Consider the following 24500-nt stretch of genomic DNA (forward strand, 5'->3'; position numbering starts at 1 on the left):
ACAAGTAAAAAAAGAAGAAGAAGAAAAAGAAGAAGAAGAAGAGGAAAAATTATCTTTTTTTATTACTCATTAACACTTTGACTGCCAAGCTGATTTCAGCATTTTTCAGTTTAATAAATTTAGTGTATCATTTTAACAATTTATTGCTTTTTTAATGTCTTGATATAATACAATATTCTTTCTTTACTATCTTAAATATTGAATAAAATTTTTAATTGGATTACTAAATAAAATCCGTTTACATATAGAACAAGTAAAGTGATGAACGAGTAAAGTGAGTAAAGTGATGATAATGCCAAAATTAAAATGAATTAACTTGATAAAAAATGACTTTTAATATCATTTTGAAGCTATTCTGATTCTATTCATGATTTTTTGTTCTGTTTGAATTGATTAAATTCACAATAAGAACTTTTAAATTTTACGCATCAAATATGGGTGATATGGTAAGCAAAATGTTAAACAAATTAAAATTAGAAAAAAATATTTCATGAAATTCTAGAAGTTCGCGAGAATATCGAAAATATGTCAACAGAATAGTCATGACACATGCTGAAACAAGAAATTCTCGAATACTGGTCGCGGTTTACATTGCCGTGTATTATATTTTCTTTTAGCATTTCAGTTTTGTTTCAGCATTCAATACGACTGTGCAGGGCACTGTGACATATTTGACTTTTACATACAAATTTATAATTCGGCCACTAACTTTTCTTGTAGATGTATCGTTATTCAACTTGAATAGCAAAACAATAAATAAATTTATCATCATTTAATTACTAAATTACTATGTCTACTATATGTTTATTTATTTATGCGTCCTTATTTAAGTGACAAAATGTCGACTTTATAAAATTTTATCAGCGATAAACTCTGATCCCTATTACTTGATTTTCTCTATGAAAGTTGCTTTAAAATTATACATAGATGTAAATTAATATTTTAAAAACTGTTAATATTATAATATTAATATTAGAAACAATACACAAATTATGAGACACTTTACAGAAATATACTGGGCAATACTGAAAAACTGAAATTGATTACTTATTTTAAGTACTAAGAGTATTGTTGAGTACTTTTAGTTTACCAAATAAGTAATTAATTATTGTCTTTCAGTAACAAATAAATGGCCAATATTAAATTGGAATTAAACTACTATTATATCAGTATTAGATTTTTGTAAGTGTTCAAAATTGAAAGTTATTTTATTAATAAAAAAATGTTTTATCTATAATTACAACATTTTACAATAATTCTCTCAAATTAAAATATTTTATTGTATAATAATATGTTATGAGTAATAATTATGTTAAATATAATATTTCATTATGTTAGATATAATAACTGAATAGTCGCGATTTCACTTCAAGGAAAAAAACGGGTTCATTGCGTAAAAAATTTCGTGAGAGATTTGTAACTAAATTTTTATTTGCATTATATACTTCGTGCATTTTAACGAATTCATGCAATATGAGCAGTTGAAATTAAACGTATAATTTATTGATTTTTGTGACAGTTAATCATCATTTATAAAAATTTACAATGGGGACGAACGGATGAAACGGAAAAGAGATAATCAAAATATATGTATAAAGTGAAAGAAGGCGCGGAAGCTTATTTTGATCGAAGCCATCCTTGACCTCCTTTATACATAGATGCAACACAAACGAATCCAACTGGAATTCGTAATAAAATCTGATCATGCTCTTTTTAACTAATACAAAATGAAATATCATCTTTCGATGTGAACGAAGAAAAGCATCTCATTGACGATAGAAAAATAATGATAAAAGACCTACTGACGTAATCCCTTATCAAACATTCGGTTTGTTATCGCGGTATTTTCCGAACATTTATAGTTCGTACAGCGCGATACGAATCGACATTATTCTTCTTTCGAAATTATCAGTTTGAAAACATTTCTTCGAAAAACATAATTATTTTCTCTTCTTTGTATTGCCTCTTTCGAGAATAAAATTTTTCAAATTTCACAAATTATTACTTTGAAAGATTTAAAAGATGACACACACACACAGAGTTTAAAAAAAAATAGTTCTAAATGGTTCTATTATTAATATTGATATAAAACGATCCTGGTAAAAAATTTTTCATGCATGAATATGTATAAATATGTATAAACATATATAAGTATTCATAAACATGTACAATCATATACGAAATATATTCATACATATTCCTTTCTTTTGTAAAATTACTTTTTAGTGTAATAGAAATAATAATATTAGGTGTTGGAATTAATTCGTAGCGTTTTACAAGTGATGGGAAGTACTTTCATTAATGTATTTTTTAATGCTCATGTGAAATAAATAACATTCTTTCATTAAAAACGCTACGAATTAATTCCAACACCTAATAGTAATGTGAAAAAATATAAAAAATAATTAAAGGGATAATTTTTGCATTGTTTTAGGGGAAAACAAATTTGGAAAAATATAAAAAAATGTTCATACACAAATTATGCATAATTTTATATATAATTATATATAAGTAATTTTTTTACATTTCTTCAAACTTGATTTTTTTTCTAGAACAAATAGTATAAAAATTACCCTTTTAATTATTTTTAATGTTTTCACATTACTATTATTATTTGTATTACACTAAAAAGTAATTTTACAAAAGAAAAAAGAATGTATGAACCTGTATGGACATATTTCATATACGATTATATATGTTTATGAATATTTATGTATGTTTATACATATTTATGCATATTTATTTATAAAAATTTTTTATCGAGAATATATTAGTGAACAAAATGTTATTGTAACTAATAAAACTTTACGTTGTGTTATCTTAAATATATTTGCACCTTTATATTTAATCTATATTCGGTTATATATATATATAGGATATGTTTTTGTTTCCGAGTATATTGTAATCTTTAATTTATTTTTAAGATTTCTAATATCACAAGACAATTTTGTATTAATGCTGTCTAATTTACGCTTTTATCGTTAATATTCAAGTATAGATCTTAATTTAATTTGTCTTATATTAAAATAAACAATAAATATTCGAGTATATCGACAATATAGTAACAGCGATTATTATTTTATTTTTTTAATTTTATTTGTGTTTCATTCTCTTTTATTTAATTTTTCTTGACGATATTTTATATTCTTTGGTAAGTTTGTTTGTTACTTATTTCATTGCCTTTACTAATTTGCATTCATTTTGTGTGGTGTGTGTGTGTATGTGTGTGTATGTGTCTGCCTGCTTGTTTGTGTGTGTAAATGATTTCTTGATCAAGCGTCTCTCATGTACATAGAACAAGCATTATTATATTGGGAATAAATAAGATTTATTTGAAATTTATAATCCGTTTAATTGCTGCGAAACATTTAATTTCTTTTGTTCTAGCTTTCACATTTAAATATCAAAAAATTATTCAAGATTTTGTTATGAATACCATTACAAGTATCGACTTTGAGAAGCTATTTTTTAATCGAATGCATAATGCATTACAATAGCGTAAATTAATTTTATGCCTGTATTCATAGACTTTATATTTAAGGCGCTTCTTTAAATTTATCTTTAGATGTTCAATAGCCAATAAAATAATTCTTGGAGCATCTGAAGATAAATTTAAGGAAGCCTTAATATAAAGTCTATGGGGACATTATCCTCATAGCAAAAAAACAGTTACATCACAATAATCATGGTTACGTCATGATGATGTGCAAATGTCCGCTTTATCACAAATGTGATGTCATAGCAATGTTACGATGATGTACGAATGTCTTTATAACATATGTTATTTTATAATAATCTCACATAGTGACATTACATTTTTTTCTGATTGTGACTCTATTATGAATATAACCTTTTGCTATGAAGGTAATGTTTTGTTTCAATCGATGTTAAATTACCTTAAAAATGATACAATATGTTATCTCTCACAATATTATAATACATAATATGTGTGAATAGAGGCGAGATTATAAATAATTCAGATGCGCGTTGCATGTAAACAACCTCGATGAGACTTTTTCCTTTAAAGTTGTATACATTTCAAATCAATATCTACTGAGGTTTTGATACAAAGAATGTCATTGAAAGAATTCTTGCGTACTTTCTTGAAATGTGCGCAAGAAATATTGAAATTCACATGACGGTACACGTAAATAACCCAAATATATTTAAATTAATAAATAACACGTTTATTTATGTGTTATTTATTAATTTAAATGTAAGTATACATTACTTTTGTTAGATTTATAGATCTCTGGCGAAAATTTTTCTAATAATTTTTATACGAATTGGAATATTTTTCAGAAATACTCAGAAATATTCGGAAAGTTTACATCTTCTCTCAGAATTTTTCATATAAGTGAATTCTGAAATATTCTGAAATTTCTCATCCCATAATTTTTAAAAAATATTTTTAAATTTTTTAAATTTTATAACATTTCATCAGAAATTATATTTTCAAAAAATCTTAGAAATCTTATGATATTTCATAATTAATATATATATAAAATTCTGAGAAAAGATGTAGATTTTCTGAAAAATGTTCTAATTCGTATAAAAAAATGTGAGAAAGTCATAAACTTATATAAAATTTCTAAAAAATTATATAGAAATTCTGAAAAATTATATGAAAAATTCTGAAAAAAGTTTTCACCAGGGATTTGTATATTAAATTTATACCTCTTATTATCAGACATATTAATTCTAATTTAATATTATTTTAATAATTACATTAATCAAACATTTTTTTTACTTATTATTCACGTTGTCTTCGTCAGATTATTTTTATTATTTATATAATTTCTACATATTTTTTTTATTTTACTTAGATTAATATTCTGGTTATAAAAAATTATCATATATAAACAAACGTATTATTTATTAGGTGTTGGAATTAATTCGTAGCGTTTTTTAATGAAAGAATGTTATTTATTTCACATGAGCATTAAAAAATACATTAATGAAAGTACTTCCCATCACTTGTAAAACGCTACGAATTAATTCCAACACCTAATATTATATATTAAATTAACGTTAAATCATATTCTTTTACTCGTGTTCGTCAGAAATCTGTTTTAAAATGAAGCGAAAGCTTCGCAACTACTGATCTTAATTTTGGCTATATTTTATATAACCTGGAATCATTAATTTCATAAAATCGCCCATTGCAATAACTGCTGTTTTAACAGTAATAATAGCATATACTAATAATGTGCCACAATATCAGGTTATTAAATGTAAAGTTGTTGATATTAGCTTTTTTTGTTTTTCATGCTATATTTAAAGCAGCTATTATCTAAAGTAAATAGCTTTACGATTGCGCACTATTGTACATACATAATTTAAAGACTAGAAACATTTTATCTCTTATTTCAAATATCTAATGATTTAGTGCGTTGGTTGCAAGGTTGCAATTTATAAGCAACGTTTTTATTTGAAAAACCACAAAAATGTAGCAAAAAAAGACTAAAACTTAAATATCAAGCAAGAATTAAGTTAAAACATCAATTGAAGTATGTAGCTAAGCACTTTTTTTGATATCGATTCAACAAGAATTTCAATTTGAAAATATAAACTTTAGAAATGAAAGATAGAAAAATATTCCAAATTTTATACGTTGTATAAAAATATATTTAGAAATTATTTTAAAAAATATATAAAGATTGAATCGCACGATACTTGATTTTTTAAATGATAACAGTCATGCCTATTTATATGCTAGAATTCGTTCACGCATTGAACGCTGCATGTATACATGATTTTTATATTTATTTATGGATTACTTCATAGTTTATTTCTTTGCATGCACCAATCAAAAGAAATAATTGCTAATTTCATAATTATTTGTCAGACTGTCAGTCTGTATGCATCAAAGCAAGCATAACATACATGTATGTATGTATGCTTATCATTCAAGAAATCGAGCATCATGTGATTCCATGTAAATAATGATTGTTATTATAAGGTTACAATTAAATTCGAAGGATATATGTTAAAATTATTGGAAGACATTGAAAGATTATAATGGTGAATCTGTTAATTGTTTCAAACTGTACACACTGCTTTTATATAGTATTTTTATTTCAAAATATACATATTTGTTACGTTTTGAATAATATACGATTGAAGATTTAATAAATGCATATTAGTATACAGTATGAAGATTCTCCATCTTAATTATTTAATTAGTCGCTTAAAAATCTGAAGATCCTGACAATCTTGGTCTCTACAAACCTAAGACACCTGCTGACAGTGATCCAAGATTTTTGCTCGGTCATCGCGGTGCGCAAAAGCTTCGGCCCACAAATCCGGACGAGGATGTTGGTGCTCATTGTTGCTTGAATTTTGGCTTGATTGTTGGGAAAGATCTTGATTTCGGTCTTTTCGAGAGAAGACGTGGAAAAGAAAGAAACGAAAGAAACGAAAATAGAGCAACACTGAGTAGAAAGCACGTGGGAGCAACGCACCCTGAGAACTGGTCGACAAGGAGTGAGAGTGGTATCATTTATATAGGCGCCCCTCTCCAATTGCTATCGGCGCCTCAGGAAGCCTAACGAGTCTGCGATTCGTCTTGCCTCTTTCAAGCCTCTCTGCGAAGACATATGGAAGATCCCACCACAGACTTCTATTATAACACTAGACCGCTAACTCGTCCCTTTAACTGTTGTCAAAATGTATGTGCGCAGAATAAGTACATTTGCATACTTTCTATATACTTTAAAACTAATCGCAAAAACGTTAGATCAGTTGACTTATTGGCATCTCTTTTCTATGTATGTGACAATATCTTATTCTGCGCATTCACTGCGCGCACACAATACTTTTACAGAAGGAAAAGTAGGGAATTAGCGGTCTAGTAATAGAAGTTTATGGAATCTACAGTGTGTTGATAATGAACACTCGGTATCGTCTATTGTTGGAAGAGGAGAGAGAAGGAGGGAGAGAGAGAGGGAGGAGAGAGAGAGAGAGAGAGAGAGAGAGAGAGAGAGAGAGAGAGAGAGAGAGACTCAAGTACTGGAGAAGCGGAAATCTAATTGGATCAGTGTTTAATAATTGTTACTAATTGTATTTTATGATATAGTTTCTTTGCATTTCTTTATATTTCTGCGAAAATGGTACTACACAACTGATGTGAATAATTCCTCAATTAGCATATTAATTAATTCCATGATTTAAGAGATAGCATCAGATACGACAACAAATGGAAGCTCGTCTATGGTGTTTATTTCATCTTCCTCTGTTTCGAGAATAGACAGTGAATTATGAAGTAGAAGATTTAGATCCTGTCCAGTTACCGCGATTACTGACGTGAGACCGACGTTTTAAATCATCACGTCATTAATATTTTATGCCATTATATTACAATTAGGCATCGTGAGAATTACAATTTTGTATTACCTTTATACTATGATTCATTATTACTTTATAATGCGATATTTTGGAAGCATAAATTTAGTATCAATATATACATTTCAGAGTTTAAAAATACATTTAAAAATACACTTGGAAAAATAAGTTAAGATTTAAGTTTTTTTAAGATTTAGTTAAATATTATTTTCAATATACTGATATATAATTGGCATTGATAATTATAATTATAATTAGTTAAAAAATTTTTCTTATAAGGATACTCATGGAAGTGATCTCCCCTCTCCGATTATAAGCTTTGATACGTTGTTTTCTAGACAAAAATAAGGGACGTGTATTTTTTTAGGTCCCATTACATTTTTAAGAGGTGCAACATTCCTTTGAAGAAAAATCGTTTTTTTTTTTTGGAAACGAATACTGTCGTAGCTATAGAGATAAAAAAAGAGATAAAAAAATATTTAGAATAAAAAATGAAGGATTCGAAAACTTTACAATAATAATTTAAAAAATTTATTTAAATAATAAACTTTTATTTATAAAAAAAGATTTAAAAAGTTTAAAATTATAATTATTAAGTACACTTAAAATTATTCAACTTTTCCTTCAAACATAAATTTTTCTATCTCTTATAGTTTCGACATTTCGTTTCGACGATATTCGTTTTAAAAGACAATAATCGATTTTCTTTAAAGGAGTATTATATCCTTTAAAAATACGATTGAGCTTTTATGAAAATCTATGTGTTTCTTAACAAAAATGAAGTTAATATAGACTTCTCAATATTATAAAAAAAAAATAAACAAATATATGGAGAAGTAGGAGCGCGGTACTACTTCTCCTATGCTAGTGCATGCGCATGGCATGTGAAAATAATCACAACCAATAAAACAGGAAGCATAAACTTTTACATAATGCATAAAACATGAGACATAAGAAAATCAACCAATCAGAGTCTTTTATTTCGCGGAAAGGAAGGAAATAAAAGACTTTGATTGGATTATTTTCTTATGTGTTGTGCATTATGCAAGAGTCTGTGCTCCTCGTTTAAGATCCGATTACACGAATGTTCATAGTTCATAATAGAATGAAACATAAACAATTCAACAGATGGTGCTTTCCATTTGAATTGCAGATGCACAGCTTGTTTTGATATTAAGGATATGTCGTAAAAGTTATATTGCATTGTGGTGGTGCTGTTTCGTGGAAAGAGGAACTTTGTGCAAGCGTCATTGAAAAAGTGGGGATAGGGACGGACTTTACTTTTATGAAGGTCCTGACGAGTTACGAAGATTCGATTGTAATAATAATTATTTAATTCGTGACAATATGTCCGGACGCGTTTTGATTTATTTCAAATCATTATTTTCAATGGCGATTGTTCGATTATATGTGGTTATATCTGGGGATGCAACAATCACGATGCCGATCATCTTATCAAAAAGATTCCAATATTTCTAGTAGTTTATTGGCCAAAGGAAGTACGAAATCTTTGTGAAATAAGGTTAAGGAAATTAACGAAATATAATGTTAAAATAAGCGACTATCATGGATAGAGAGGATATATCATGGAACAATGATTTTTAGCGTTACCCTTATTATAATAAGGTGATATCTCCACGTAATGCAGGATAGATAACGCTAAAATCCATTCCGTGTATATTCACTTATTATTCATCGGAGCTGCTATTTTCAAATCAACAATTATGATTACAGTATAAGTAATCAAAGATTTATAAAATCGTACTAAATATCGATTTTCATGTACGGATTTTTAAAAATTTTTGTTCTCCATATTGGATCCGCCATTTTGAATTACACATTTTTTACTTCAAATTTGAAATCAGTGACTAAAACAAATTACACAACATGCTTCTGTATTCGATGGCTATGTGTCAGATTCGAGAGGATATCGCGCACTGTAGGTGACGTGCGAGCTGCTTTGGCGCTTTATATTCAACAACTTCTGAACAAATGGTCGGAAATTAGTTCTTCAAAAAAGGATTTAAACTAGAAACATACAGCTATAAATATAAATTGTCAGATATTTTTACGATTTTTTCTTTCGAATTATTTGGTTTCATATTTCAAAATTTGTCAATTTTTTCCAGTTTTTTACGATTTTTCCAGTTTTTTACGAGTTTTTTGTTTGCAGTTGCAAAAAACATATTTATAAGCATCGAAAAAATATTTTTAGTATTGTTGGAACATTTCTAAGTTAAATGCCGCAAAACTGACCCTGATATCATTTTTTGTTTAGTCGGAAAAAATTAATAAAAAAGTTACTTCCGGAAAATGTTTTTGCAATTATTTAAAAAACGGAGGATAATGAGAGAAAATCGACAATGTAGTTACTTTCAGCGCATCAAAATCCTACGGAAACATCTTTCAAAGTTCAAAGCACAAGATCCCCCTAAATTTTGTCGGTCTATGCAATTTTCTTGAAGGTTATTGAGAACTGACATGTACCCAGTGAGAAATGACAGTGAAATCGATGTCGATTTCATTATCGTTTCTCACTGATAGGATAAAAATTCGGTGACCGTTTAGAGATTTAAACTCTTTTTTTGTGTTTTAATATGTAACATTTCTATCATATTAAGTATATATACGTTTTTCTTATTTTTATCTAAAAAACAACATTCACAAAGGAAACCACTTATCACATATATGATATCGTCGTATATCACATATATATTATCGATATTGTAAGTTTTCGTTTTATTTGATAACCTCTTAAAATATGTCCTTGCTTTTTTATAAATAAATGTAACAATTGTATTCAGAGATACACGGTGATTTATTTTAATCAATTCATTAGAGTATCTCAAAATTTTTAAGAGAGGATTGTTATTTCTTGAGCGAAAAATAATCGATTCTTTTAGGAATTTTTGTTTGACGCGCGTGAAAGTAAAGTCAATATTTAAATTTTTTTGGAATATCGTTTTATTATATTTAAATGTAATTAATGTTCCTTTTTTTTTATTAAATTTGATAAAAAATTACGCCTGCTATCTCTCTTCAAATATGATGCCGCCTCGTCGAGGCGAGATATCCTCCTTCCAGGTCATTTGAAATATATTAGGTGTTGGAATTAATTCGTAGCGTTTTACAAGCGATGGGAAGTACTTTCATTAATGTATTTTTTAATGCTCATGTGAAATAAATAACATTCTTTCATTAAAAACGCTACGAATTAATTCCAACACCTAATAAAAGATTGATAATGTTCTATTTTATATACAGTCATCATTTGATAAATAGAAAAAAAAACTGATAATTGAGAAAATAGCGACTTGTCAAATATAAATCAGCGATTTCGCTCGAAAAATTGACTGAGTTTTTTTGCAATAAAAATATACGATGGGTTATTTTTTTCTTCATCAAACGATAATTATATGTGTATAAAATCAAAACTATTAAACTTTGATATCTCAGTTGATCTGGAAAGCAGATTTTTCTAGACAACACAAAATATTAAAAGATAAGAAAAAGAATTCCTAAATTAGTTTTTACACAAAACGAAATAAAATTGCATGAATGATAATATACATCTCATTTCTTACAATGTTTGCTATGTCCTATGTGCAAGATTCATATTTCATCATAGTCCCATCATAATCCCCTTTGGGGACTCGATTACAAAACAATTTTATTAGAGTTCATTAGAACAAGAATAAAATTTCTCATAATGCTGTACCTTTTATTTTGTTCTATATGATTTTCAAATACGAGAAACTGAATCACGTCCATCTGGTAGCGATCTCGCGTACTGCTCGCGAATGATAAAAAATAATATTAAAGTAACGGAAAGATATCTTTTTCATGTTGTCTTTTCGGCAATACGAAAAATATCTTTTAGTACCAAAAGATATCTTTTACCTTTATAAAAAAAGACAACCATAAAAGATGTCTTTTTTAAGTTGTCTTTTCGATAAAACTAAAATATGTCTTATAGACATCTTTTGGTTTTACTAAAAAGACAATCTAAAAACAATATCTTTTTGTTATCTTTTAGACACCTTTTCGCTTTGTCGGAAAGACAACTTAAAAAAGACTTCTTTTCGTTATCTTTTAGTATTTTGTGCTGTCTGGGAAATGTATGTCTTAAAAGAGCGAAATTAGACAATAATTACATGCGATAACAAAACTATTATTGCATGCTAGACCTATAGCTTGGCCTTTGCGTTCACCGTATTTAACACTATTATATTTTTTGTATGGAGTACTCTGAAGCAAAAAATGTATGCCTGATTTTTAGTCATTAAAACAAAAAATTGTGCAAGTGTGTGAAGAAATTACAGACGTATAATATCAGTCAGTCACTCGTTCTCTCATTGATAATGCAATTGCTCTCCGGGCTGGAGGTCATCATTTTGAACAAAACATTTAACAAAATTTTGATTATTATAAAGCAGTAAACAGAAAAGACCTTATTTCGACATTATTTTGACATTATTCATTCCTATAGTTCAGTAATTTCAGAAGTCAATATCTCTTGAACGAAGCGTTTGCGAGCATACTTCCAGAGGAAAATTTTGTTTGTTTTGAGGGTTCCCTTAAGAGGATGTTGGAGTGACCAAATTGTCAAGATATTGCAGATCGTTAAAAATCTCCGAATTTACTGAATGGAATCATCAACTGCAAATTTTATATAATCGAGTGCATAACATGGTCAATATATCTGACAAAGGACCATTTCGATTTGTACAACAAATTAACAAAAATCCTTGATATTAATAAAAGTTGACAGCATAAGATGTAAATTAAAGAAAAAGGCAAGAGCGTATAGGCCGTAGATTCCAAGAAATTTAGTGTATAATAAAAGTTCTAGAATGGTTAATTAAAAAGTATTGATTTATTTAAAAAATGTTTGAAATAAAAATAATAGAGTTTTAAAAAAGTTATCAGATGATATCAATTTGATCTATGAATGACATTGGAAAATGCTTTCAGAGTCAACACAAAAATCTTAAACGGAATTCCCTACTTTTTATAGCATATCTGTAGCTGACGTTAAGGCGTTTCCAAAACACTGGTTACAAATTTTTTCTTCAAAAGAATTTTCCGAATTATGGTAAATTATGGAAAGTTACAGTACCGCCGGCATAGCATCACCCAAGGTGTACCACGTCTAGGGACGTTACTCTGTTGTGTGTGTGTGTTTCTATGTAAAGTAATAATGATTTAAAGAGTAGAGTTAAAAAAAAAAAGAAAAGAAGCAGAAAATACAAGACGGACGATATTAGTTGTGGCATAATTAATAAAGTAGACTTTACGCGACGCATGAAATTAAAAATGCTATTGTCAGGAATATAATACATATGTATATATGTATGTAAGCACGTGAATGCGGATAATGTTAATGCCATGACTCGGCAAGTTCTTAAGAAAAGATTTGTAATCAATGTTCTAAAAACGTCTTAACGTCAGCTATAAAGATATGCTATGAAAAATAAGGAGTTCCGTTTAAGATTTTTGTGTTGACTTTGAAAGCACTTTCCAAGATTATTCTAAGGTCAAATTGATATCATCATCTGATAACCCTATTATTTTCGTTTCAAATATTTTTTTAATAAATCAATACTTTTTGAGATATTAACCAGTTCTACTTGTAGAACTTTTACTATGCACCATAACACTAAATTTCTTGGAACCTACAACTTATACGCTCTTGCCTTTTTCCGTAATTTATATCTTATACTGTCAATTTTTACTGATACCAAGAATTTTTACTAACTTCTTGTATAAACCGAGATGGTCCCTTGTAAATACATAAATACGTAACCTATAAAAATATTGGATGTCAATTAATTTGGCATTCTAATATTTTGTATTATATTATAGTGTTCTACAATTATACGAAACTGTCCAGAAACGCGTTGACAAGAGAAAGAATACGAAGCAGAAGTTGAAACTGCCTGATATACATAGAATTCGATATACAGGTTCAGAACAATCCAGATACCCCGAAGAGACGTATTCCTGATCGAATTCTAAGACGATTTTTCCTTTACAAAAATTTTGTTCGAAGTTTAGTTTTCAAATTACAAGAAAAAATAATTAGCGTATCAATTTGAAGAAATAGTCGCGTATAGGAGACGTTTAAATTCAATTAATATTTAATAGATGATATACAAAAAATATAAATTGATGTTTCGGTTATTGATTTTAGCCATCTTCAGAACAATATTAAATCCTACCCTAATAATTTCTCTCTATGTAGTACTCCTTCATTCAAGACTAATGATATGTTCATAGTACACGAATCTATGAGAAAGCACAATCTTCGGTCCATGAAGTTACTTTGTTCCTTGGCCGAAATATTAAGCTCAAACTGTACACATTATCAAACAATGGTAACTCATAAGGCCAAAAACTATGCTCAAAAAAATAAATTCCATGCACCGCAGCTTAGATATCAAAATCCATAATTAATGGTGAAAATCGTCAGATCGTTATAATAAATTAAAACAGAATAGAAACGTTAATGCTCTTTGACGGTCAATTTTATGATAAACGAATTTTTGTTAAGCAACTAAAGGATGAATATCGGTATTGACATACATGTATTAAAACATAAAAGCTAATTTACAATCTGTTAAGAATATTGATATGTGAATGTTCGAAAGACAAATTTACAATTTATTAAGAATATCAATATAAACGATCAATCTAAACCATCGGTGTCTTTTTTTAAATTAAGACCGTTTTTCTGACTATTAATGTGTATCATTTCAGAAATTAAACGTTTATATTAGATGTAGTAAAAATAATGGATTTCTTTTTACTACACCTAATACATATGATGCATCACAATCCCTACAGTTGATCTTATGAACTATATTCTCTTTTCTTCATTGAGTGATTGATCTTTATATACTTTAATGAATTTATTCAATTTTTGTTCAAACTAAAGAAGGATACTCTCACTGCACCAATGAAGTTTTTGAATCTTTCCGAAATGCCTTGTACATATAGAATAGTGGACCATTTTATTTTATGTTTTTTTAACTGATTATTATCAGAATCATTATTTGTACAATAATTGGTTTGTTAAATAAGAAATTTTATTCTTTCACTAATAATCTTTAAAATAAAATTTATGGGATATCATTGTTCATTAAAATTTTTATGACTAAATTTTTTTCTTGAAATTCTGGATACGAAAGAAAAACCCTCTGTCCACTAAGCTCAATATTATATCCTGCTTTTAAGACAATGAATGCTGAGAATAAAAATTAAAAAATTTCCTGAAAAAACTAGGTTTCTGAAACCATCAAACTTTAATTTGTTTACATATGTAAATAGAGATATCCAAAAAATTAATTTTATTTCTTCCTATTTCTTCCGTGAAAAGTATGATGATGCTTTGAATATGAAGGTAGCAACAATATGACCCGATGCGATAATACTAGTTACGCTATCTCTTGAAAATCCTTTAAAATTAATGCGCACTCTCAATATTTAAATATCATTTCTGAAATACTTAAAATTTATTAAGAATTTTGTGATCTATTTACAGATTACAAAACTTGTTCAAATAAACTTAAAGTATTGTATTTTTCAAAAATGGTGATTATACTGCCAACTACTTTGATTAATTAATCATATTATATGTAAGTACATATACTGATATATATAATCACTATTTAAACAATCACACCTGCAGTTTCCACGTAATATCATTATTCATATACAAAAGTTTTTCGCAATTAAAGTAAAACAATTCACGTCAAAATAATATTAAACTGAATCATGATTGATAAAAAAGTTTTCAGTAAACATTTTGAAGCCATTTAACATCATGATGATTTTTTTGTTCTATTTAAATATGTTTTTCAATTTGTTGTATATAATAGATTTTAGAAACATTTCTGTTAAAACATTTTATATGACATATTGCAGATATGTTACAGTTGTACATACCTTGACATTCAACACTGTTATTTCGATGATCCACAAACCTTGAATGTTAAGAGATGTATAACTGTAATATATCTGCTCAATAGATTGTTAAAAAGATGGTTCATGGTTCCGAGTATGACTGTACTGGGGCCCGAAGGTCTGTGCGCTAGAGATTTCATATTTCGACCGGAGGCCAGTCGATTATTTTATTAAAAAAAAAAAGAGAAAAAGAAAAAGGCACAGGATTTAATTCGCGTTTTGCGATCACTGTTACAAACTTTCTTTTTGTTATTAATATTAGATCAACATAAAGTGTCAACACAGAGATAAAGTGTCATCACAGAGACCTTTTTATTATTATTACAAGATTATGTACAGTGCGAACACAATTACAAACAAGAAAGAAGAACGCTGAATATCGGCCGAAACGTATGGATTTTAATTTGTAAGAATAATTTTAAATATACAATATATTGGGTCATCTAAAAAGTATCCGCGGTACTTTGTCACTAGATATATGATCATCAACACACATCTAGTGACAAAAAACCGCGAATACTTTTTAGATGACCCAATAATTTCGTGACGAACAATAAGTCCCTAGAATGACATATGCATCGTGAACTTCCAAAAAACTTTGGGGAAGTCTTCAATTATTTTTTGCGATTGCAAGCCTTTCAAATAGAAATGCACGAATTTCAGTTTTTTCCATTTTTACAAAATATCAGAGGTTATGTGCTTTCGGTGATTGTCACAAATCAATATACTGATTATCATAGCTGTCTGCAATTGTAGTGAGAAGTTTGAAGGTTGGCACTACTGGAAATTCACGGCGCATTGAAGGTGGTACCATTCTGAGGTATCTATTCTAGGGACTTATCAATCAATGTATTACAGTAAACTTAGATTATAAGAACAAAATGAATTTTATCTAACAAAACATTTACATGAAGAACAACAAAGATCCTACACACAAAATGACGCACATTACTTACAAGATGTGTACTGATGAATACTGTTCAATTCAAAATTTTGAATAGGAAATGCAGTTTTTTAATCCAATTGCATCCAATTGAATCCAATTGAATTCAATTAAATCCAAAAAAAGTATTCGCTATTTAAAATACGCATTCGGATAGAAAAAATTTCAATCCATTTTAATCCATTCTCATTTGCTGGGTTTTAAGAACCGACTATGAATAGTGATCTGAAATCTTCTTTATCATTTCTTAGTCCAATATGGCGCTCTAGAGCCATATAGACTTCTATTATAACATTTATAATAGTAAACTCATTTCTTTAACTGTTGTCAAAACATATGTACATATTATATGCACAAAATAAGTAGATCAGCATACTGCGCATTTTCTATATATTTTTGAACTAATCGCAGATTATCTTCATACTAGATTATCTAATCTATTGGCATCTCTTTTTTGTAAGTGATAGTTTTATTCTGCGCATCCACTGCGCGCAGGCAACACTTTAAGGAAAGTGAGGAAGTTAGCAGTCTAGTGTAATAATAGAAGTCTGTGTTTAGAGCTGTTACGTCGCATCGTCGTGACATTTGCTTCATATAAAAGCTGTGCAATTGTACTTACAAAATAGTAGTTCACAGATTAGTAATAATAGTTATTGGATTTAGACATCTAATTAAAATGTTATTATTACAAAAACTTATGTGTACGTGTGTGTAAGATATTGATGTAGTACTATGTAGTGATTAATTACATGTAAATCTCTGTGCGTAAGTCCTACTTACTGATCAGCTTTTTAGGAGCCCCTTAAGCTTATTCTACAATGTGTTTTTTACTTCCTGATTCTGTGTTTTTGCTATTTTGTATATTTTGTCTTTTTTCTTCTTATCTGGTTTTTTTGTTTTCTATCACCCCAGATAAAAATTTACAAACTTTGGAAGAAACAGAAAACAGTAGCAATAAATACAATTATTATTAAAACGGTCGCAAAGGAGAAAAAAAAGCAAAAGATAAAAAGGAAGAAATAGGAAATAAAGAGCATATTGTAAAATAGACTTTAAGACCATCGTAAGCAGTCTTCAAATGTCATCAACCAATCACACAGACCTATATATTAGCATTTTAAGATTAATTATTTACATGATCTTGAAATAAGAACAGATTATAAATACCAACTTTAGATAATTGATAATAGTATCTGATTTAAATAATGGAATATAAGTAGAAATTAACGCGCGCGATGTATATAATGTATAACATGTAAGAATAATAATAAGATAAGTAACGAACTTTCGAGAATGTCAAAAAATAAAAATAAATAAATGGGCTAATGAGAGTTATATGCGTGGTTATTAGTGTGAAAATAAAAATCGTTTATTATCGAAAAAACATATATAATTATAATAATTAACGCATAGACGTTTCGGCTTGTCTTCGAACCATCATCAGTACGTTTAAACATTTAATTTAAATAAATAAATTTCTCACTTCTTCGTGGAGAGACGGAAGAGTGGTGATTCAGTCTCCTTATTCTATTGACAAAGATTGACAAGTCCAGTGGCGAATAACAGATGAAAATCCGTATAGCCATGAAAGATGTGAACATAAAAAAAATAATTAGAATAAAAAAATCCACAATAAAATTATCCATATTGTGCGAAACAAATTCGCTACAACGTTCCGATTATTACAACGGTTAACAATCGAGTGAATAATGTCCGTATTCATAGTACAGATTTTTATTTATGGTTTTTTTAAATTTATCTTTAGATGCTTAGTAGCCAATAATTCGTAGAGTATCTGAAGATAAATTTAAGGAAGCATTAAGTATAAGGCTTGACTATAAATACAGGCATAAGAATCTTCTTGCTTGTTCACGCTTGTTCAGATCAAAATTAAAATAAATAAACAAGCATGCAGCAACAAGTCAAGTTAAAAGTTGTTGAGACATTTTGTGGTTGAAATGTCAATTGGTCGGATCATAATATGCAAGCGGAATGAAAGAAGAGAAATAAAACGTGTGATATGTAGTTGATATGTTTAATGAATAAAAAATGCATTAATAATATAGCATTCAAAAGAGTAATTGTTCAAGTAGTTAATTGTCGTGAGAAATTGGTAGTGCAAACGTGGTCATTGATTTCTATAAAATTAACTGATATCGTTTTAAACTTTTTCGTTAAGTTTACAAATAAATAAATATCGAATGAATATACAGAATTGGCTATTGTATTTTAGATGTCAATCATAAATATTAATATATTTAAATATTTTGGTTTAACCTTTTAATTGTTATTTTACTTGTTTATTTAAATAATTATTAATATAAATATTATAAATACTAATTCATAAAAAATAAAAACAAAAATAATAAAATTATTATCAACAGCAATTGAATAGCATAAATATATAAATAGCTAAATATATAAATAAATATTGAAATTCTTATAAAAATGATTAAATTATAATTAATTTATTTAAAGTAATTATACTTTATGTATTAAATGTATAATGTTAATGTGTGATATATAAATAATTAATAATTATAATAAACAGGACAGACTCCTGACAAATCAAGTAACAAATTAAAAATAAGTAGGCATATAGAAGTCAAACGCGAGTTGATGTTTAATAAAATTTATACAAATTATTAACGTAATAATATAATGTAAGTGTGTATATCAAAATTTTAACAAGATTTAACAAAGATAAAATAGTAAAAATTAACATAGATTACTTGTGTTGGCTCTAGCTTTGAGCTCTCTTCAGATCAACAAAAATATAAGTGAAAATGTAAATGTAGTCCATTAGAGATAAAGATTAGAGGTAAAGATGAGCTATTTCTTGTGGTTAAGACTTCGTTCACTTGCGGTTGACTAACCGCGTGGAAAAGACCGCCAAGGATTTAAAAGACAAATATAAAAATAATGCTTTTAATACAAAAAAATTAGAATTGAAATTAACTCATCATAAAGTCATGTAGAAACAACGCAACTCGCAAATATAGTCAAGGTTTTTTGTTTGAAATTTAAAAATACAGTAAAAAATGGTCACTGTTGTATAAAAATTAAAACATAATTAAAGCACTAGAAAAGGAATCAAAAAGATCAACAAGTGTAAAATTATAGAATTAATTACTATCAAGACAAGATCATGTTAAGAAGAGATAAAAACGTTGATTGAAAAATATTTCTTAGTATGATAAAGTTAAAGATTGTTTATGAGAAGTAAATAGGCTTAACTCCATTTTTGATACTTTAATTATTTTAACATTTATATAATAGTGATCATTTTTGACTGAATTTTTAAACCTTATAACACAACAAACCTTGACTGTATTTGCGAGTTTCACTTCTACATGGCTTTATGATGGTGAACAATTCTAATTTTTTTTCATTAGAAGCAGCATTTTTATACTTGACTCTTAAATCCTTAGAGGTCTTTTCTACGCGGTCAGTCAATCGCTTTTGTGAACAATGTATATTTTCCATTGAAAATAGTTCATCTTTACATCTCTAATGGATTATATATATATCACTTATATTTTTGTTGCGATCTGAAGAGAGGTCAAAGCTAGAGCCAAAACAATCTATATTAACTATTTTTATCTTTATTAAATTTTGTTAATTTTGACACTTGTATTACATGTTATTACGTTAATAATTTGTAAATTTTATTGTACTTGATACTCGCGTTTGACTCCTATATGCTTATTTATAATATTTTTAATTTGTTATTTAATAATTAATATTAACATAATTGTAATATAAAAGAAGATAGAAGAAAGCAAGAATAGTTATATACGACATAAAATAATTTGAAAAAAAAAAGAGATGATATTATATGTCATAAATAATAATACATTGAAAATAGCTACCTAAGTACCGAATAAGTCCCCTAATTTATTTTATTTTTTTTTAATTTTATTTATGGAAATATTGAAATAAAATAAGTGAGAATCAAATCTTCATTTCATTTATTTATAAAAAGAAAATATATTGTTTATATAGAACATTTGTAAATGACCGAAAAAAAATTTTGTTAAACTCTGACTTGGCCTTATTACATGTATATAAATATAATAAGGCCTAAATAAAAAATAAATTAAAAATAACAGAAAGTAAACATTATCTTTCTAAATCAGTTTTAAAATAATTATTATTTATAAAACGGAAATTCCTCAAGACTTATTCTATTCTCAAACATTACAATTATCTTTAATTTTATTTGTAATTAACTCTTTAATCTTTGGAAATTTCTAACAATTTGAATCAAAATCAAAATCGTTATTCTCTAGCATAAATTCCACATATAATAAATAAATAATAATAGCTATAATAATAATCACATACATGAACCTTATTTAAGTATTTGTTAAAAAAAATACTTATATTCATTTCAAAAAATTGATTTATTTGTTATTTTCAATAGCTAGGAAGTTGAATAATATTATAATGAATTGTAATAAATTATGAAACAGGTAAATTTTGCAGCGGATTGTTATAAAAATGATTCATACACACAAGTTTTTGTTACGTTAAAAAAACGTATTGCTACCGATTCTTTAATCCTTATTTTTAATTTTTATTTATTTCCTATGACACATCTTTTAAATATATACTACGTAAAGCAAGTTTTAAAGCAATAAATTTAAAAATGGACCTTATTTAATGCTGAACCTTATTCGGCTCAGGTACCTGAATATGTTTAATATAAATATGTTTAATATAAATATGTATACATTCTGTCAAAAAAGTACCGGGAATTGATTATTTAAAAAGCCCGCTTAAAGGAGGCTTGTCAAAATTCTTTTTGTCGCTAAGTTGGCATAACTGTCCTCTATACTGACGCGGAGTTGGAGTGCCATCTGTCATTTAATGTGATTATAGTGCTCGATTTTATCAGTTCATCTCAAGTGTGTTTTGCGATTTTTACAATGAATGAAAAGATCGAACAAAGAATTTGTCTCAAATTTTGTATTGCAAATGGAATTTCGTGTGCCGAATCGCTGAAGATGTTACAGAAGGCTTACGGTGAATCGACTTTATCAAAAACACGTGCATATGAATGGTATAGTGCATTGAAAAGCGGTCGAGATGTGGTGAAAAACCACGTCAAAGTCGATCAAAAGTCAAAGTGATGTTAACTGTTTTCTTTGATTGTCGTGGTGTTGTGCACTCGGAATTTTTGCCAGAAGGTCAGACGGTAAATAAAGAATATTATCTGGGCGTTATGTGGCGTTTGAGAGAGCAAATTCGTCGAAAAAGGCTAGATTTGTGGAAAACAAACTCATGGATTTTGCACCATCTCACAAGGCTATCATTGTGAACGAATTTCTGACCAAAAACTCAACAAATATCATCGAACAACCACTGTATTCACCAGATATGGCTCCGGCTGACTTTTTTCTCTTTCCAAAACTCAAATTACCACTTCGAGGCACTCGTTTTCAGTCGATAGAAGACATAAAAGAGAATTCGCGGTGAGAACTGAAGTCGATTCCGGAAAATGCGTTTAAAAAATGTTTTGATGATTGGATTATTCGTTGGCATAAATGTATTATTTCGAAAGAAGTCTACTTTGAAGGCGATACAATAAATTTGAATGAATAATAACTATTTTGTGTTTTATTGACCAATTCCCGGTACTTTTTTGACAGAATGTATTGTATATAAATAATATATTATACGTAATAAAATGTTTATAATAACATAGTATCTGTAAAATCATAATCTAATTCATTTTGTGAATTTATCTGAATTATTATAATTTAAGATACTTATATATATAAATTGATTCGCAAATTAACATATGACTAATTGATATTTGAATTAAGCATGTAAGTATATACTTCGCGTTCACACGAAGATCATTTACTCGTTTAAGTTTACAAATAATGTTTGCGCGACACATTACACACGATTAACACATATACGAAAATGCTATGTCAAAATATTTGCGTCCATAACAGATGTTAATTGATTATATCGAGATTGTATCGCGGTGAGACAACATAATTAGTCAATAAATTTTGTTGATTATTCGACGCGGGCCTTAATAAATTTCGCACGTGATTAACTTTCACATATGAATTTTTAACAAGTACATTGAGAAAAAGAATAGTTGCAAGTACTATAATTTAACTATAATTATAATCATTTTTTGGGTTAACTATAAATTTGTAATTATTTTAACCATGCATGTATATATTATAGCTGCTTAATCATTGAAATATGATCATTACTACCCGTATTCATAGTCAAGCCTTATATTTAAAGTTGCCTTAAATTTATCTCCAAATGCTCTACGAATTATTTCATTAGCTGAGTATCTAAAGATAAATTTAAGGAAGCCTTAAATACAAGGTCTGACTATGAATGTGGGCATTATACAACTATGACATGCATTGAGTTTTTTCTTACCATACAAATTAGTTTTTCTTAGTTATCATTATCATGTAAATAGTTAGCGAATGTTAGAAAATAGTTATATTTACTATAATGACGCTTGATTGCATTTATTATATAAAAATTATTTTTATTTAACATTCATATCTTATAACATTACTATATTACTATTTTACTATATTAATAGTTCAGACTTCTCAGTTTATCATAATTTATAGTATTTTTCCATATTTGAGAGAACTGACCGCGCGGTCAGCTTTAGTAAGAAAACGGTGATCATTTTGAACATCTCTTATAAACAAGTAAACATTTACTTATTCAGAAACACATATATACAAGTACACGTACGCATGTAAACGCGCGCGCACACACGCACACACACAAAACATAAATCCGACCGAGCAATATAAAGTTGCATGTGTACAAAGAATGTATAAATTTAACTATCTATAAATGTAATAAAAATCAAGTTTTTTTGTCTATAATATAAGACAGTCTATTGCGATCAAAGTTAGATGTTTCATTATATAAATTTATTTCAGACATCATTGCCTGATAATTTTCGGACTTTTGACACAATTAATCTGAACACTAATAATTCCTCCAAAATTAAATTAGAAAAATCTATAAAGAATTTATTGTAAAAAATATTACCTCGGCCAGAAGTTGAATCTGGAACATTCGATTTTCCGGAGCGGATGTTCGGAAAATTCCTGACTGAGGTAATATTTTCCATTATTCTATATTATAGCTTGATTTATTCATAGAGATACATCATATAATTATTTATATAAACGATCTTGTTTCTAAAATTCAAAAAATTTTAGAAACAAGATCGTTTATATAAATCAAGCTATAATATTGAATAATGAAAAATATTACCTCAGCCAGGAATTTTAAAATACTTTTTTAAATTGTTCAAATTTATTATAATTTAGAGGGAATTATTAATTTTTATTATATGTTTAACTATATGTTTCAGATTGATTGTGATGAAAATCCGAAAGTTATCAGGGCGCGATCATGTCTAAAATAAATTAATTCAACTAATAAATACATAATAATAAAATATTTGAAATATTCAATTTCAATAATTGGCTGTCTCATATTATAATTTAATTTATTCATATAAACGATCTTGTTTTTAAAGTTACTTACAAGTTTTTGTTTATATTTTGAGCATTTTAAAATCTATTTTTCATAAATTTTTTGTTTTGCAAATTTTACACCAATTTTATTGCTTTTATTAATATTTAAAAAAATATTACGAAAAAAGAAACTTTTAATTTAATCTAATCTTTTGTTTTTTATATTAAAAATATAATTGTTTAAAAAAAAACTGTTTTTTTCAGATTGTAAAATAAATTAAATTTACTTTCTTTGAGAACAAACAAATGTGGCAAGTTTTATGAACACATGATATGAATTTTTCCAATGAATTGTCTCTATCTTTAACAAAAGAATTAAGAAAATCCGCGAAGAAATAGGAAAAAATCGTTTTTTTCGAAAAATTTCCGAAAAAATCTAGGTTTGTTACTTAAAAACCTGTCGATTTTTTTTTAAGTTTTACAAGTATACAGAATGTAAGAAATAATTTCTCCTCAATATTTATCATATTTTTTATATGTCCTGAATTCTCTAAATCAAATTTAAACTATAGTTTCATTGTTCAATTTTTTGTAAGCAACATTATTGCTTACCTCAAAATAAAATGTACTGATTAATACGGAGCTCGATTTCAAGGTGATAGCAAAGGGATAAAATAACTTTGACATATTTCATGCACTATATATACGAGTAGTTTTTGAGAAAGTATAATGATGAGGGTTCATTGATAACAGGGTGA

General features: G+C 27.5%; 1 protein-coding gene and 1 long non-coding RNA gene across 9 annotated transcripts in view; one reads left to right on the forward strand and one right to left on the reverse strand.

Moving 5' to 3' along the window:
- Gs2 (glutamine synthetase 2) overlaps positions 1-24500 on the reverse strand; it is a 200833-nt gene that overhangs the window by 38864 nt on the left and 137469 nt on the right. The window contains exon 1 of one of the 8 annotated variants that reach the window (XM_011056238.2): positions 6232-6459. The exons of the other annotated variants lie outside the window; for them this stretch is intronic. Coding sequence (XP_011054540.1) covers positions 6232-6329 — 98 coding nt within the window. The 5' untranslated portion in view covers positions 6330-6459. Of the gene's footprint in view, positions 1-6231; positions 6460-24500 lie in introns of those variants that run through there. 8 annotated transcript variants of the gene reach the window in all.
- LOC147906598 (uncharacterized) lies at positions 6867-23933 on the forward strand. Its single transcript, XR_015548356.1, has 2 exons — positions 6867-23376; positions 23595-23933. It is a non-coding gene; the product is annotated as an uncharacterized LOC147906598 (long non-coding RNA).

The sequence above is a fragment of the Acromyrmex echinatior genome, unplaced genomic scaffold (genome assembly GCF_024713525.1).
Source record: "Acromyrmex echinatior isolate Ae372 unplaced genomic scaffold, ASM2471352v2 Scaffold20, whole genome shotgun sequence".
NCBI classification, from domain to species: Eukaryota; Metazoa; Arthropoda; class Insecta; order Hymenoptera; family Formicidae; genus Acromyrmex; species Acromyrmex echinatior.